We start from the raw sequence: 14358 nt of genomic DNA on the forward strand, positions 1-14358 counted from the left end.
ATATTCTTTTTATTGTCTTGTTATGCTTAAATTTGAATTGTGTTCTTTACAACTCAAATATTAAAGATGGCACTATCACTACAACTTTGATACTTTTGTGATTAACAAGCTTTTCCAAATAAATATAAACATAGTTGCTAAGAACTTTAAAATGACTGATACATAAATAAAGGCAACAAAATAATAAATTTCTTGTACTACAATGCCTAGATTTGTTTAGAACCATTGCAATTTTTTTGAATAAAGAAGTCCACTCACATTATTTAGACAAAATATGTGCAAGGTCATCAATTAAAATTATTTATATTATTAAAAATGTGTAATCATTAGTCTTTAAAGCTTTATTATAGTTTTGAAATTATTTTAAATATACTAGTAAAGACAAAGAATGTAATCTATTAATCTAAATTTTAACCACAAGGAGACATTTTTAACAATAAGATAGAACTTAATAAATAATTTATTTGTATTTAAATAGAAACAAATTCAATTCATCAATAGCTAATGTATATCTAATACTTTTAGATATCTACCATCTATTTTTTTAATTAAATTTTTCTACCAAAGTTAGTACAAGGAAAAACTATTCAATTATCTAAAAAATATTATTTCTACTTAAAAGTAGCATATATAACAAAATTTAGCTAATGCAAGCTATACAAAAAAAAAAAAAAAAAAAAAAAAAAAAAAAAAAAAAAAAAAACTAAAATGTAAAGCTATAATTTTAAATTATATATCTTTTATTTGTTAATTGAACCTAAATACTTATACTTAAAATCTCTTAAAACAAGTGGACTATGTAAGAAGCTATCTAAATAGAAGATTTTTGACATTAAAATCAATGGTTAATATGAATTAAAGTGCATTTACAATTATGAAAAGTGAATAGTCAATGTTGTAAGCATCTTTTTGGTCTTGCACAAATAACTTAAATATACTACAGACTTGCTTCTTTAAAATTTCTTCTATGGTATTGTCAAAGAGTTAATATCCTCTAATCTTGTCAATATTATAGTTTTTAATCTATAAACAAATGGACTCTTGAGAATCTATATTAGCTAACATTGTTTTGTTATATATATATATATATATATATATATATATCTATATATATATATACATACAATTGTTGCAAGAAAAGTAGTCTTTGCATTAACAAAGAGAACTACGTATTTAATATGCTTCTTCTTATGCATCTTTTTATGTGCTTGATATAGTTAGTGCAAGAAAAAACAACAAAGTACTTATTGTTGATAGTAACCTTTTGCTTGCAACTCTCAATACTTTTACATGAGAAGGCAATACAAAACTTTATCAAGTTGAGAAAATGAAAGATAAGATTGTATTGCAAGTGGTAGATTCAATTCTATATGCTATTTCACTGTTGTGTCTAAAAACCAACATACTCTTGATTTTCTTCTATATAAATGTTGCTTTGTAACAGTAATATTGTTCAAAATTGTACGGCTCGCAAAATAAGTATTGCACGCGAGCTTTGGATCTCAATGTTTTTTAGAATATTTTAAAATTAATTTTGGTATCTTTGAAATGTTGAGTGCAATTTCCAAATTTTTAGTCTTATTGATGACAAATAATTCCATCTTATTGCATTTGAAGCACTCTTAAAAGACAAACATAACTAGTGTTTGAAAATATATTCCAGACATTTCGAAAAAATTCCAATACTTATTTTAATTATGTGAATAACTTAGTAAATAAATGTTTCTTGTCAAATATCATTCATACTTAAATGTGGAACTTCAATACATGCTTTGTAAAAAAATAAGATGGTAATGAAGATTGGTGTGGTAACAATCCACATATTATCTGCAAATACAATATGCAAATTATTTTCATGTGATACCAATGCATTTACAAAACTTTATGCTGCCATAACTGCCTTGACGAACAACAATCGTATTGGTATGTAATACTTGACAAAATTAAACAATCTACATAAAGATATAATTAAGGGATTATTTACAGATGTGCAATTTGCACATGTGCTTGAATATAGACTACCAAATCATGGATGTGGCACAGTTAACAATTCTAATACGAATCTAGGTGGACACAGATCCACAACTTGAGAAATACTTCCACTGTGACGGGCCTCGGTGAGTGAAATCAGCCGTTTTATTGAATCTAGAACACAATTTGAGGGTGAAATAATTAACTAAAGTACAGCTCTTTAAAAGATTTTCTAGTGAGAGCGAGTGAAGCTGTTGCTGGTTCCCCTCATTCTTGAACGACTAACATTGTTTTACAAGTCACAACTCCGCTTACATTTCAAACGGGTTGCCGTAATGGTATCTTCAAGCCCTCAGTATCAGTTATTCTCAGTGTCCACGTTGCAGAAGATACTCACGTCATTGTCACATATAGCCACAGTACTACGAGCAAATATATATTAAGGCATCGTCGACTTGTTGCTCGAGTAACGCAAATAACCTTCTCACTTTCTTATAAAAATCCCTCATTAATCAAAACCCAGCTGTGTTCCTCCTAATTAAAACATCAGATTGTTCACATCCCTACTTTCTTATATTCTTCGTGTGCCATCTCAAAGAGATATAAAAGAGCAGCCGATATCCAACAGCGAAACAGACCATAGAAACAATACAAGCCCATACGTGAACCTTTCCTAGCGAAAAGACGACTGAGAGGACCCTACTTGAGTCCATATTGTTGTACCAGATTACATTTTTCTGAGCCATAAATTCGGTGTGCATGATTGCTTCATAGGGATACTTGAATATCGACAAGTAGTGAAACCAGATCCAGTACTTCGGAATAGCAGATCTGTAAACAAGAACAATGTAACATTTCAAGATCTTTCCATCAGAATTGCGCAAAAAATAAGTTTAATTGCAGTTATCACTTAATGCAATTCATAGTTTTACCGTTGCATCACTTACTCCACTACGAACAAATAATGTGGAAATCTTTCTCGGTGCAAGTCTCTCGAGGTTGATATAGTAAGTTGAGCAGGGAATTTACCTCAGAATATACAATCCGGAGAAGAGATAGAAGAAGGCACATATACTTGACACAGCAGGCTGTCCAGCAGACATGTCTGGAACCAGGCTTGCAATGAAGGCAACGAAGGCATCGGCGACACAAAATGTCAGGAAGAGCATTAGGACGTATAAGAGAATTGCGTTCACGTTCATCACCATGCCAACCAAGAAGTAGGAAGTGCTCGTGTAGATCACTGCCACCAGAAGTAGGAACGGTAGCATGACTATGGGCTTTGCCAAGACGTAAGATGATGTTCTGTAAGCCCCCCGCGATGTCTCACGTATGAATACCTGTCTCTCTTTCAAGAAAATGGGAAGGGAATCGATAGCGGTGAAGACAATGAAAGCCAGTGTGAAGCTGACGAACCCTTGGCGTTGTTGGACTCCCTTGCGATCCTTCTTGGCGTGTAGGAAGAGTGTGCCCAATATAGAGCCGCAAAGTACCTGTAAGACACGATAGTACATAAGGTTATTTCCAAAATGCTCCAAAAAATTTGAAAAAATAGTAGTTTAAATCTTGCTGTTCTCTTTTCTGATTTCGGAATGGAAGTCCATTAAGATGAAGAACTTTAGAAGGCAGTATTACAGTTCACACATACTGCCAAAATGACTCGGATATAGAAAATGGCTGGAGTGCGGAGAACGGTCAGCAACTCGCGGTGCATGAGAACCGCCGTCTCTGGTATGAACGAATTCGCAAATACAGGATTTGGGTCCTTATCGGTGAACCCTGCTGACATTGCTTGGTAGGTGAATTTCTCTCTGTTCTCCTCAACTGCGTATGCCTTCCTCTGCAAACAGAAAGTCAAATTTGAGCTACTGGTTTTGTGAAACTCTGTGCTTTCTTAGAGTGAAGGAGGATCTGATATAGGAATTGCCTCAATCTAATAATTAGGGCAATGATTTTAGCCAGGTCCGACTGATCAGTGATACGATGCGCAGAGTACATATGGTGCTCACTTGGTATTCCACAAGGCGCTGAAGCCCATTGGGATAGTCCTGCGCCTCCTCAATAAGATCTAGTGCGTATTCGACCACGTTCACCTGCGAAGTCAACATATATCTTCACCACTTCATCATCTGGTACTAACTCTTGCCAATCCATCTCCGTGAATATTCCTGAACTAGCACTAATCTGCTGCAGACATGTAGACAGCAATCAAAAGACCAAATGATGAAACAAGGTGTCAGAAATTATCACTCACATGTGCTGGCATGCCACGTTCAATGCAGTTGAAATAAGTGACCATCCCCGAGACCGGGCCGTGGTAAACGACATTGCCCTTCGCCAGCACCAAAAACTTGTTAATTGTGGTAAGAATACGGTAGCTAGGTTGGTGGATGGTCAAGAGAACAGTTCGTTGGCGCTGGACAGCCATTTGAGAGAGGATCGACATAACATGCAAAGCGGATGAGCTGTCCAGGCCGGAAGTGGGTTCATCCAGGAATAAAACAGCCGGATCATGAATCAAGTCCACTCCAATAGAGACGCGACGTCTCTCTCCACCCGACAATCCTCTCACCTGATGACACAATATACCATTAATCCAAAGATTATAATTGGTAACTATACATATCTACTCACAATTCTGTGAAAGTGTTCATTCGAAAATTATCATTAGCAGAGGAAATGAAGAGACTTCAATTACCTTCTGGTCTCCAACGTATGTGTCAGCACAAGCGGTGAGACCAAGCATCACAATTAAGGATTTTACTCGCTGCCGCTTCTCCTCAAATTTCATGCTCCCAGGAAGTCTAAGCCGCGCGCTGAACATGAGAGTCTCTCGAGTCGTTAGATGGGGATACAGGGCATCGTCCTGCAATACATTGCAAAATCCCTCAGTTTCACAATCAGCAGAGAAGCAAATTAGGAATGATTCTAAGTTAACTTTGATCGTGAAAGATTCATATTTTCTTTTTTAGCTTCAAGATGATCATTTGACACATACCTGCATAACATACCCAGACACGCGCTTGAATGCTGAATCCATGGGCCTCCCATTTACTAGAATCTGGCCTTTAAGACTATTACGATCAATACGCCCGGCCAGCGCATCCAGAAATGTTGTCTTTGAGGAACCAGAAGGTCCTGCAATAGCAAGCACTTCACTATGGTTGGCATTAGCCGTCACATTGTTGAGCAGGACTTTCTCTCTCGTTTCTCCACCTGTTACCTTCGAAATCACCTTCACACATTACCGTCCAACATCATAAGTCTATTACTGCTGCAAGTATTGAACATAGGACTTAGCTCGCAAAATACTTCTGAAAACAGCACACATGAACGAGGGTTTGGTACACAAGAGGTTTGAGAAGCTCACCTTGTAAGTCAGGTCCAGGACAGAGAGCTCGTAGACTGAGGCCCGCTCCGGCGTGGGTGGGAAGATGGAACATGCCTTGACAGAGCTCTGCACGTAGTCGTAGGAAGGAGAAGGCATCATGTTCATCCGAGAGAACCCACCAGCCTCCGGTTTTGTGACATTCGGTCTACCGGAGGGGCTCCGGTCGAAGCACAACGCTGCCATTTCGACCTGAGATAGAATATAGGTCAGCTCCAGCTACAAGCTCCGAGGAGTTTTGCGCCCAACTTTGATGTTGCTTGTGACGGCAACCTCAGCATTCATATTAATGTGACATGCGACCCACAAACTAGATTCTTTCTGGGCGTATCCATGTCCGTTCCATCCAACGCTGTTGATAGAAGAGAAAACGAAGGGAAGTGTCTTTCAAAGATCTTCGCAACTGCGGCAACCACAGATGGGTTTAGCGGAACACTCTAGCTGGCGAATTCATCCTGCAATCGGGCCTTGACTATGCTGTGAGCTGAGATAGCAGAGACAGGCAGTGAGAAGCAGCGTTGAAAGCAATATGAGTTTCACCTACTCGTCATTACTGGCGGTACACAGGCGAGGGCATTTAAATGCAGCATTATCATGAAGTTTAACACCAGAGGAGCCTGAAAATCGCTTGCAGCAGAACTTGCCGTGTGGACATCCTGATATTATTCTCATCTAAGAAATTGCGTATTCTTAAAGAAGTGACTGGACCAAAGGGAGTTTATGGGCCCACAGAATAAAGCTGCTGCAAGGGCCCGTTACAAGGTTGTAAAAAGGGTTAAGATTCAGCTCTCTGGCAACAAAAGTTTATTTAAATCAAGAGTTCCCCTCTGCAATCGATCTCTATCGCACGACATTATGACCGGACAACGATATCTGTGCCACATCTAATTAACACGATGACTGATTAAGCTATAAACCTAAACCTGATATTTTCACTCCGGACATCGTAAGCAACTAGAAACATAATGGAAGACGACAACAATGCACTGAAGAAATTCATTGCATCGCTCATGACTAAACCAGCTCTTCACCTTCCGATGCTTTTCGAAGACTCCATAGAGATAGGATTCACTTTAACCTCAATATTTCAAACATGAAGCGGCGGGATGCCAACCACGTAGCTTCTTGCTGAGTAAGGTAGACCACATCGTCGTTAGACATTCGCAAGTTCGATTCAAACACATGTTTTTACAGAACCAAAAAGATTCCCGCAGAATCAATCACGCTAACCGCAGAAAGAGGCAAATGGGTGCTTGCAAACCTCGATGGTAATGCGGAACGGTATGATGTACGTCGACAGGGAGAAGATGTCACAGTAATTACCCAGATGGACACCTAAAGCTTGCTTGATGGAATGGAGCGGGAGAAACACGTCGCATGCAGGTGATAGCAACTCCTGGTCTGCGGTGCGTCGTCCACAGAAATCGGTCAGGTACTGAGCAGCGTAGAAATTATGACAAAATTCGTCGCATGCAAGAATACAAAGAAATGGACAGCCTAACAAAATGCCACTAGGCGGGGGGGGGGGGGGGTGACATATCCTCCGGGTGGGTCATGGGCTTGTGTGAACTTAAACTGTACATCAATTCCCACTTCCTCATGGGAGTGCAATGACGTGACGTTGCATTTGGAATTGGAGACGTCAAGTGGTAGCTCAAATTTCAACAACAACTATCAAACCTGAATGAGGTGGAACTGGTACCGAGGGAGGACTGGAATTGTTGGGTTGGTAGGAACTGTTAACAAAGATTGAAACTTAGTGGGTGAGGATTAAAAGAGGCAAATGGTTATCCTTGAACACCAGAAAATGAGATCTACTCTCATGAGATATGTCTCGTCTGCTGACTTTGTAACAAGGCACAGTGAGTAGTACAAATTTTGTGCACTCATGAGTTCATTATTAAGTACGCATTACCCTTCTGCTTGTGTTAGTTGACAATTTATTCCTCGCAGTTTAACACCAGGCTGCACCAACAAGGCTCAACTCGAAACTCCAGGCCATGTTCTGGGGACTTGATGCTAAAAAAAATTGTTCGTGTTTGCCTCGTGAATGGAGACGGAGGTTTTCGAAAATTTTGAAATGTGGAGCTGGTGTAGAATATTTGATTGGCCAGGAGGACGAGACGGGGGGCACTTTGAGTTTTTCTCTCAAACTTCATGAAAACTGTGGGCTGCAAAACCCCATTTTCATTAAAAAAGAATAGGTTAAAACTCTTATGTTTCCAAAGATAAAAAGGCTCATAAATTAATAATTGAAAATAAAAGACAAAACAAAACTACAAAGAAATAATAATAAAAGAAAAAAATTAAAAAAGGAAAAAAAAGAAGGATCTCATTTCTTCCTCTACAGGCTGATCATTTAATTGTGTGCAAGTATGAGCTATTTATAAAATAGACAAATTGGAGGCATTTATTTTTATGCACTTAAGCCATTTATGGTTACGTTGAAATTTTTTTTATTTTTATTTTTCATGAAGATGCACGAGCAATTTAGGACACTCAAAATATTGCTTTAATACTAATTGAATAGATCTGCTACTGCCAACCAACTTAAATATCCAGCCACTATATATATATATATATATTTATATTTATCAGACTCATAGTAGGCGATGTGGTTGGTTTGGAACGACAACCATTATTACCAATATGCTGAAATCCTGGGCATACCGTGAAGCAATTTGACCTGCTGAAAAGACAAGTTACAAGCAACTGGGTTTCATGTGCTGTCAGTTTTTTCGGCTACAGCTGGTCATGCCTTACTAGCTAATTTAAATTTTGGAGCAAGGAGTGAGGATGAAACCTACTGAAAAGAATTTGGTCGCTAACCTTATATCGTACCTCTTAGGGTTAGAGTTTGTTAATCCATTCTCAGAAACTTCCTTCACGAGATTTCTTTCAGCACAAGTTAATGATTAAACTCAGCGAAGTGTGTGTGGTGCAACAAAGACAACTATTCTATGTAATATATTTAGTTTTGGGTTGGGTTAGATGATTACTGTCTTGAGAGTACTTCCAAACTAGCCAATAGAAAAAGGAGTACATACATACATACATACCATACACACACACACATGAATAAAGAACAGATAGGAAAAAAAAGAACATAAAAGAAAAGAATAAGAGGCTACCATACCATGTCATTTTAATATTCAACTTTCTTGCCAGATACCGACAAGCAGATTTTGGCTCTAGAGCAAGCCTGTAACTTTCAATCATTCAATGTCGTGGAACATCTTGTAACTTGGCATGGTTGTGATTCATTACCAAATGACATGAAACTCACCTTCGAATGAAATGTGATGGAAGTCATCTAGAAACAGTAAACTATGGGCAACATTTATGAAGGCTCACGATGAGGGACTCTCACGATGGATCCGGCCTCATGACGAGGAGGCAAGACTCTTTCATGGGAGCCCGAGCTCTGACATCGTGACCAAGAGCGGATGTCACGTCATTCTGTTCCAACTTCCAGAGAGAACAGTAACTAGTTTTAGAAGTAGCTGATCAGATCTCCTGCCAGAAGCGACGCAAATTTATGTCGCCACACATTACTTCATTGTACTCCAGGCCACTGACTCGCAAACCCGGAAGTACGATTTTTTGCTCCTGGGCTTTCTATACTGTATCCAAAACGCACAATCATCCACCACAATTACGCAGATACGTATTTCATGCAATGGATAGAGTAATCGGAAGCTGCTAATTTGTTATGTAAACTACAATGCGTGATTATGTCGTTCCGACGATGAGGACAGCCCGGAGTCGTGATTATATACACCGAGAGATTTGTTATGGCAGTGTGGACGTCGCTGTGAGTGATTGAGACTGCGAGCTGGTGATGGTGGTGGCGATTATGAATCTCACTCTCCTGCGTTGGATCTCTTCTCTTCGAAAGAGCTGATTTATGTAGTTGGTTCACTAGCCAGTGGTTGGATGTATCTGCCGGTCGAGATGGTCCTGGGGGGACGATTTCTATTATTTTTTTGAATTGTCAGCCTAGACTTTTGCATACCTTCTGGTTGCCCTTCACCAGTTCGGTGGGCGTCGGAATTGTATGCTGCTTGCGTTACTGAATAGACTGAATTGCGGCCGAAGGGTGCATAGATAGATTCTGATTTCTGCGGTCTCTTCTGTGAACCGACCACATAGCTTAGCGTTTTAAGAGGGGACGTTGTGTTGGACACCCTTCGAGGTTTTCATCTTGTGGGCATGAGATATCGAACACAACGTCGAAAGAACGTCGTAGTATGAGAAGTGCAGAATAAACTCGCGATGGGTGACAGTTACGAGATTTCGGATGCTTCCATCAGGCAGCGGCCCGTCTTACAGGGACTTCGAAGCTTTCCACCATTGGGATGTGCCGCATCGCCCTCTCCTGCTCACCAAGCCCGACTAAGCCTCATCAACTCCGTTGCCGTCTTCCCTCCCACGCCGGAGAGGGCTGCTCTCTACGACATATCCGTGCGGAACTTAACCTATAAGGTGTGCTCACTACTTCTTACCCACATCTGCTCAACTGGAGACACTTCCTGTCACTATTGCACACAGGTTCCTTTTAACCTTGCTACTGATTTCACCAGCATATGATTGTATACATCACCAAGAATTTGAAGGGGTATCCTCATCCTGACAGTTGTAAGTTTTCGCACGAGAACCAGTCTCGTCGTTTTGAGACACTGAAATCGGCCCCACTCGTATAAAAAAGAAAAAAAGGATGCAATCTCTGACGGCTGTGAGGGGTGTGTGAAGGTGATTGTGAAGCACAACAAAGAAATAAGGGAGAGAGTGTTGCTGAACAACGTTTCTGCTCGCGCCAACCACAGTGAGTTGCTGGCAATTGCGGGACCTTCTGGTTCATCCAAGACAACGTTTCTTGACGCTCTGGCTGGCCAGATAAAACGAAAAAGTTTGAAAGGCCAAATTTTGGTGAATGGCAAGCCCATGGATCCCACCTTCCGGCGTGTCTCCGGGTACGTCACGCAGGTATGGATCCATGCAAAGCTTACACTAAGGTCTTGAATTTACTCGGCTTAATCAAGAGCGTAACATTGTTGGATGTCAGGGAGATAAGAATGTCGTCTCTGTGTGGGAATGCGTCTGACTTTAAAAGCATGAATAGTCTGCCGAAGTTTTGTTTGAATTTGACGTTGATTGGTTTTTGTTATGATCACCTACATTTATCATAGTGGCAACCAATATGGTGCAGGATGATGCCATGTACGCAACCTTGACCACTCGAGAGACGCTTATGTTCAGTGCGCGCCTGCGACTCCCTGGCAATACGAAGCTTGAGGAGAAAAAGAAACGCGTGGAATCTCTAATTGAGATGCTTGGTCTCAACGAATGTGCTGATACTTACGTTGGCGATGAGAAGGTCCACGAACAGTTTCAAATTCTACTCTTCCATCTTGTAAAAAATCATTTTAAATATATGTAAACACACACACACACACGTGCATGTAATTTTGTATTATTTCAGAACCATGACTGTGTCTCAAATGCAACAGATGCGAGGTGTCTCTGGTGGAGAGAGACGTCGCGTCTCTATAGGAGTCGACCTAATTCACGATCCAGCAGTTTTGTTTCTGGATGAGCCCACATCGGGCCTGGACAGCACTTCCGCCCTACAGGTGATGCAAATCTTGTCCCAGATGGCTGTTAAACGCAACCGCACAGTGCTCCTAACGATCCACCAGCCAAGCTACAGGATCCTCGACACAATCAACAAATTCTTGGTGTTGTCTAGAGGTAACGTCATATACAATGGCGGCGTCATGGAGATGGAGACCTATTTCAGTGGTCTTGGTTACACCATGCCAGAAAACGTAAGTATACCTCTTCGTGCTCTCCATGGCTGTGGTGGGACCTTAAATACCACGTATCAAAAATGCGTAGATGAGCTCAAACTTGACACTCGAGTCTGTATAGATGAGCGTGGTGGAGTATGCTTTGGATATCATTGAAGAATGTCAAGACCAACCTGGAGGTCTTGCTCGCCTTGCTGATTGCCAGGTAACTAACTCTCTCGCATCCCTCAGTTTTGGTTTTATGGAAATTTATTACTGTTTATTACGTACATCTCAGGCTTTCATTTCCTAAAAATTTGCTTGTTATGCATTCAGGTGAAGTACCAGCAGACGAAGGAGGCTGTGGAGTTCGGGCCACTTGGTAGCCCATACAATGCCCCCCAAACCATGGATACCTTCAAGCCTGCCTTTGCAACTTCAATATTCTCTGAGATGTGGGTGTTGGGTTACAGATGCGTCCTCACTACTTTCCGCTCGAAGCTGCTGTTTTTGACAAGGATATGCCTGTCGGTAGGTCATCGTTTACTCGGTACTCATATTAACGTCTCAATCCACCCTCTCGCAAGCTTTGAACCAAAATTGAATCCTTCGCTGTGCGACGTTTCTCTGCAGATCATTGCAGCGTTGATCATGGGAAGTCTGTTCTTCCATTCTCAGTACAACTATAAGGGAATCCTGCAACGTGCAGGCTTCTTCAACTTCGCTCTCGTCACTCTCATCTTTAGTTCTAACGAAGCACTGCCCATTTTCCTTGCCGAACGCCAAATATACATCCGCGAATCTTCGCGAGGTGCATACAGAACGCTGACTTTCGTCATCGCACAAGCTGTTGTCATGATCCCCTTCCAGTTAATAATTGCCCTGGTCTTCTCATCCATCTCGTACTTCATGGTTGGTCTCGTTTCAAACGTTTGGGCGTTCTTCACGTTTGTCTTCGTCACCTTCCTCACCCTTTGCGTAGCCAATTCCTTCGTGGCTTTCGTTGCAAGCATGGTGCCGGACGAAAACGGTGGGCAAACTGTTATACTAGCAGTCTCCGCCATGTACTATTTGTTCTCGGGCTTCTTCGTTACAAGGTAAATCTCAATGACGTTTGGAAGTTCGTTACTTATTTAAAACGTAAATCGCAACGTGAAGATAACTTAGTTTACAGTATTTGGATTGACCGTAAGCATGGACGTCTTCTGTGCAGATCCGGCATTCCAAAGTACTGGATATGGCTTCACTACCTCTCTACATTCAAGTACCCTTACGAACTGCTGCTTGAAAACGAGTATGGCCACCTGCGGAAGGTGATGTGGTTCTTCGGCGTGGACTCACAGACGGTGTTGGACAATTTTGACGCTGGCAAAGTTGCTGACCATCGTTGGATCAACTATCTGGCCATGGCATCCTTTGTGATCGGATATCGTGTGCTCTTCTACCTCTCCTTACGGTTCAACACCAAAAACGTACGCAAGTAGTCAAGCTCAATCAGTCGAACTTGAACTCACCGTAGACAGATAGCAACAATAAGCAATCTATTCTCCGTTTCATTGTAAATTGTGAATAAGCGTCTAATCGAAAAATTGACCTGGACCCAAACATCCTACAGCAAGAAGAAACATGAAGTTCCAGTTCTTCAATTGTGCAAACGGATACTAATTCACCTCAACCTACACACACACGCACACCCGAACATTTAAAATGGGTCCGTTGGCAGATCATATAAGATATGCATATGCAGACGGCGCATCATGGCGCAGGACTGCCAAGCCTGGAATCCTATGAACCCCGATTCAAGTCGAGCCCGTATTGAAGATGGCTGCAGGTCACACGCATGAACCTCTAAGTCAGTTCCTGGTTGCTCATCGTAATTACAAAAAACTGGATCGTGCAATTAATCCTCACTGTAGGTGTGGGTCGTGAATACTGACTACAGTCCAGGTGCATTTACTCCGACTGACAGAATTCCAATTCTGGAAATGATCACGATGGCGCTCCCGAGGTGCTCCAGGTGGCGAAGAAGTAGGCCATACTGTTGATGTTATGCGGTTACAATGCCTGCATGTCGCTTTTCTCCTGCAACCTTCTAATGATGGATTTGTGTCTGAATTTGTTACAAAAACAGGATGAAAACATGAAACCAGGATGGACATCATTTGTTTTGTTGCTAACGAAAGCCAAAGGAGGGCAGGAAGCAAAAGGAGGGCACTTCCAATGTCTTACTTAAGAGTTGGATAAGAGTTGGATAAGTCTCACCTTTCAATATGGTATGGAATATTCAACATTTTTCCTTTGGAAGTGGAACTTAATTCTCTATTGAAACAAGACCTAATATATCCCTAAAAGCTGGAAACTTATCTTTAGGGAGAGGTTTTGTAAAGATGTTTGCCTCCATCTACTCCATCGAACAATATTCCAAACTAATTTGTCCTTTCTTGACACATTGCCTAATAAAATGATGTTTTATATCTCAATTCTTTGTATGACCATGGTATACTTGATTCTTAGCAATAGCAATGGCATTCTAGTTATGTTCATAAATGAAAATCCTTTACAGCTCACAAATGTCATAATCCTTAAGTACTTTATAAAACCACAAAGTTTCTCTTGCTGTAGCAACCAAAACTATATTTGCAACTTTCATCCCAAATTCCTCTAACTATCAATAAATGTACTTAGTTTGGCTCAAACTAATAGTATTATTTTTTATATCTTGTAAAAATATAATATAAAAAAAATCTCTAGATTCACCAAGATCTTTCATCTTTTAGCACTCTTACAATTCATCCTTGCATTTCACAAGGATCTCAAAGTTCTTGCCACTAATAAGTATGTCATCGACATAGATAATTAGTATAAGAACTAGTTCCTCAATACACATTGTCTACAAACAAGGATATAATTCTGAGCACTATCAACCAAGATACAATAAAGATTTATCCAAACTCTCGTTCCATCCATGTCTAAATTACTTCAAACTGTATAAAGTCTTTAGCAATTGCAACACCTTTCCTTTGTGTTCTAATAGAACTTCCAAATCTTTTCATATAAATATCGTCTTTTTTAAGTTTGTCATTTAAATAATTTGAAATAACATTAAGTTATAACATATTCTAATTAAAAGTAGTGGCAATTTCAACAAATATATAAATTATTACAAGGCAAGCAAATAATGTAAAAGTTTCTTGGTAATCAAGATCCTTT

At 40.2% G+C, this 14358-nt stretch overlaps 2 protein-coding genes across 3 annotated transcripts; one reads left to right on the plus strand and one right to left on the minus strand.

Moving 5' to 3' along the window:
• Positions 1 to 2118: 2118 nt before the first annotated feature.
• On the minus strand, positions 2119 to 6801 carry LOC112294995 (ABC transporter G family member 10). Of its 2 annotated transcripts, none has more exons than XM_024546046.3 (9): positions 6621 to 6801; positions 5342 to 5762; positions 4970 to 5206; positions 4670 to 4837; positions 4226 to 4543; positions 3981 to 4064; positions 3620 to 3811; positions 3001 to 3464; positions 2119 to 2802 (listed from the first exon to the last, which is right to left on the minus strand). In XM_024546046.3, exons 2-9 carry the CDS (start codon positions 5543 to 5545, stop codon positions 2535 to 2537), a joined length of 1935 nt encoding a protein of 644 aa, XP_024401814.1. In that variant the 5' UTR covers positions 5546 to 5762; positions 6621 to 6801; the 3' UTR covers positions 2119 to 2534. The 2 variants fall into 2 exon arrangements, with proteins under 2 accessions (XP_024401814.1, XP_090100623.1); XM_090244497.1 differs by lacking the exon at positions 6621 to 6801 and adding an exon at positions 5904 to 6316.
• Positions 6802 to 8935: 2134 nt separating this feature from the next.
• On the plus strand, positions 8936 to 12753 carry LOC112295022 (ABC transporter G family member 10). The gene is made up of 8 exons (XM_024546121.3): positions 8936 to 9844; positions 10112 to 10345; positions 10569 to 10736; positions 10870 to 11187; positions 11291 to 11374; positions 11485 to 11679; positions 11782 to 12245; positions 12362 to 12753. Exons 1-8 carry the CDS (start codon positions 9635 to 9637, stop codon positions 12630 to 12632), a joined length of 1944 nt encoding a protein of 647 aa, XP_024401889.1. The 5' UTR covers positions 8936 to 9634; the 3' UTR covers positions 12633 to 12753.
• The last annotated feature ends 1605 nt before the right edge of the window (positions 12754 to 14358 follow it).

The sequence above is a fragment of the Physcomitrium patens genome, chromosome 18 (assembly GCF_059467195.1).
Source record: "Physcomitrium patens ecotype Gransden chromosome 18, ASM5946719v1, whole genome shotgun sequence".
In the NCBI taxonomy this organism is placed as follows: Eukaryota; Viridiplantae; Streptophyta; class Bryopsida; order Funariales; family Funariaceae; genus Physcomitrium; species Physcomitrium patens.

Excerpts from the sequence above, each read along its gene's own strand:
- LOC112294995 (XM_024546046.3), bottom strand. The coding sequence starts at position 5,545 with ATGGCAGCGTTGTGCTTCGACCGGAGCCCCTCCGGTAGACCGAATGTC. Across the intron at positions 4,838-4,969 it reads TGTCTGGGTATGTTATGCAG|GACGATGCCCTGTATCCCCA; the intron begins GTATGTGTCAAA and ends AATGTATTGCAG. Across the intron at positions 3,812-3,980 it reads AGCGCCTTGTGGAATACCAA|AGGAAGGCATACGCAGTTGA; the intron begins GTGAGCACCATA and ends TTCTGTTTGCAG.
- LOC112295022 (XM_024546121.3), top strand. The coding sequence starts at position 9,635 with ATGGGTGACAGTTACGAGATTTCGGATGCTTCCATCAGGCAGCGGCCC. Across the intron at positions 10,346-10,568 it reads TCTCCGGGTACGTCACGCAG|GATGATGCCATGTACGCAAC; the intron begins GTATGGATCCAT and ends AATATGGTGCAG. Across the intron at positions 12,246-12,361 it reads TCGGGCTTCTTCGTTACAAG|ATCCGGCATTCCAAAGTACT; the intron begins GTAAATCTCAAT and ends TCTTCTGTGCAG.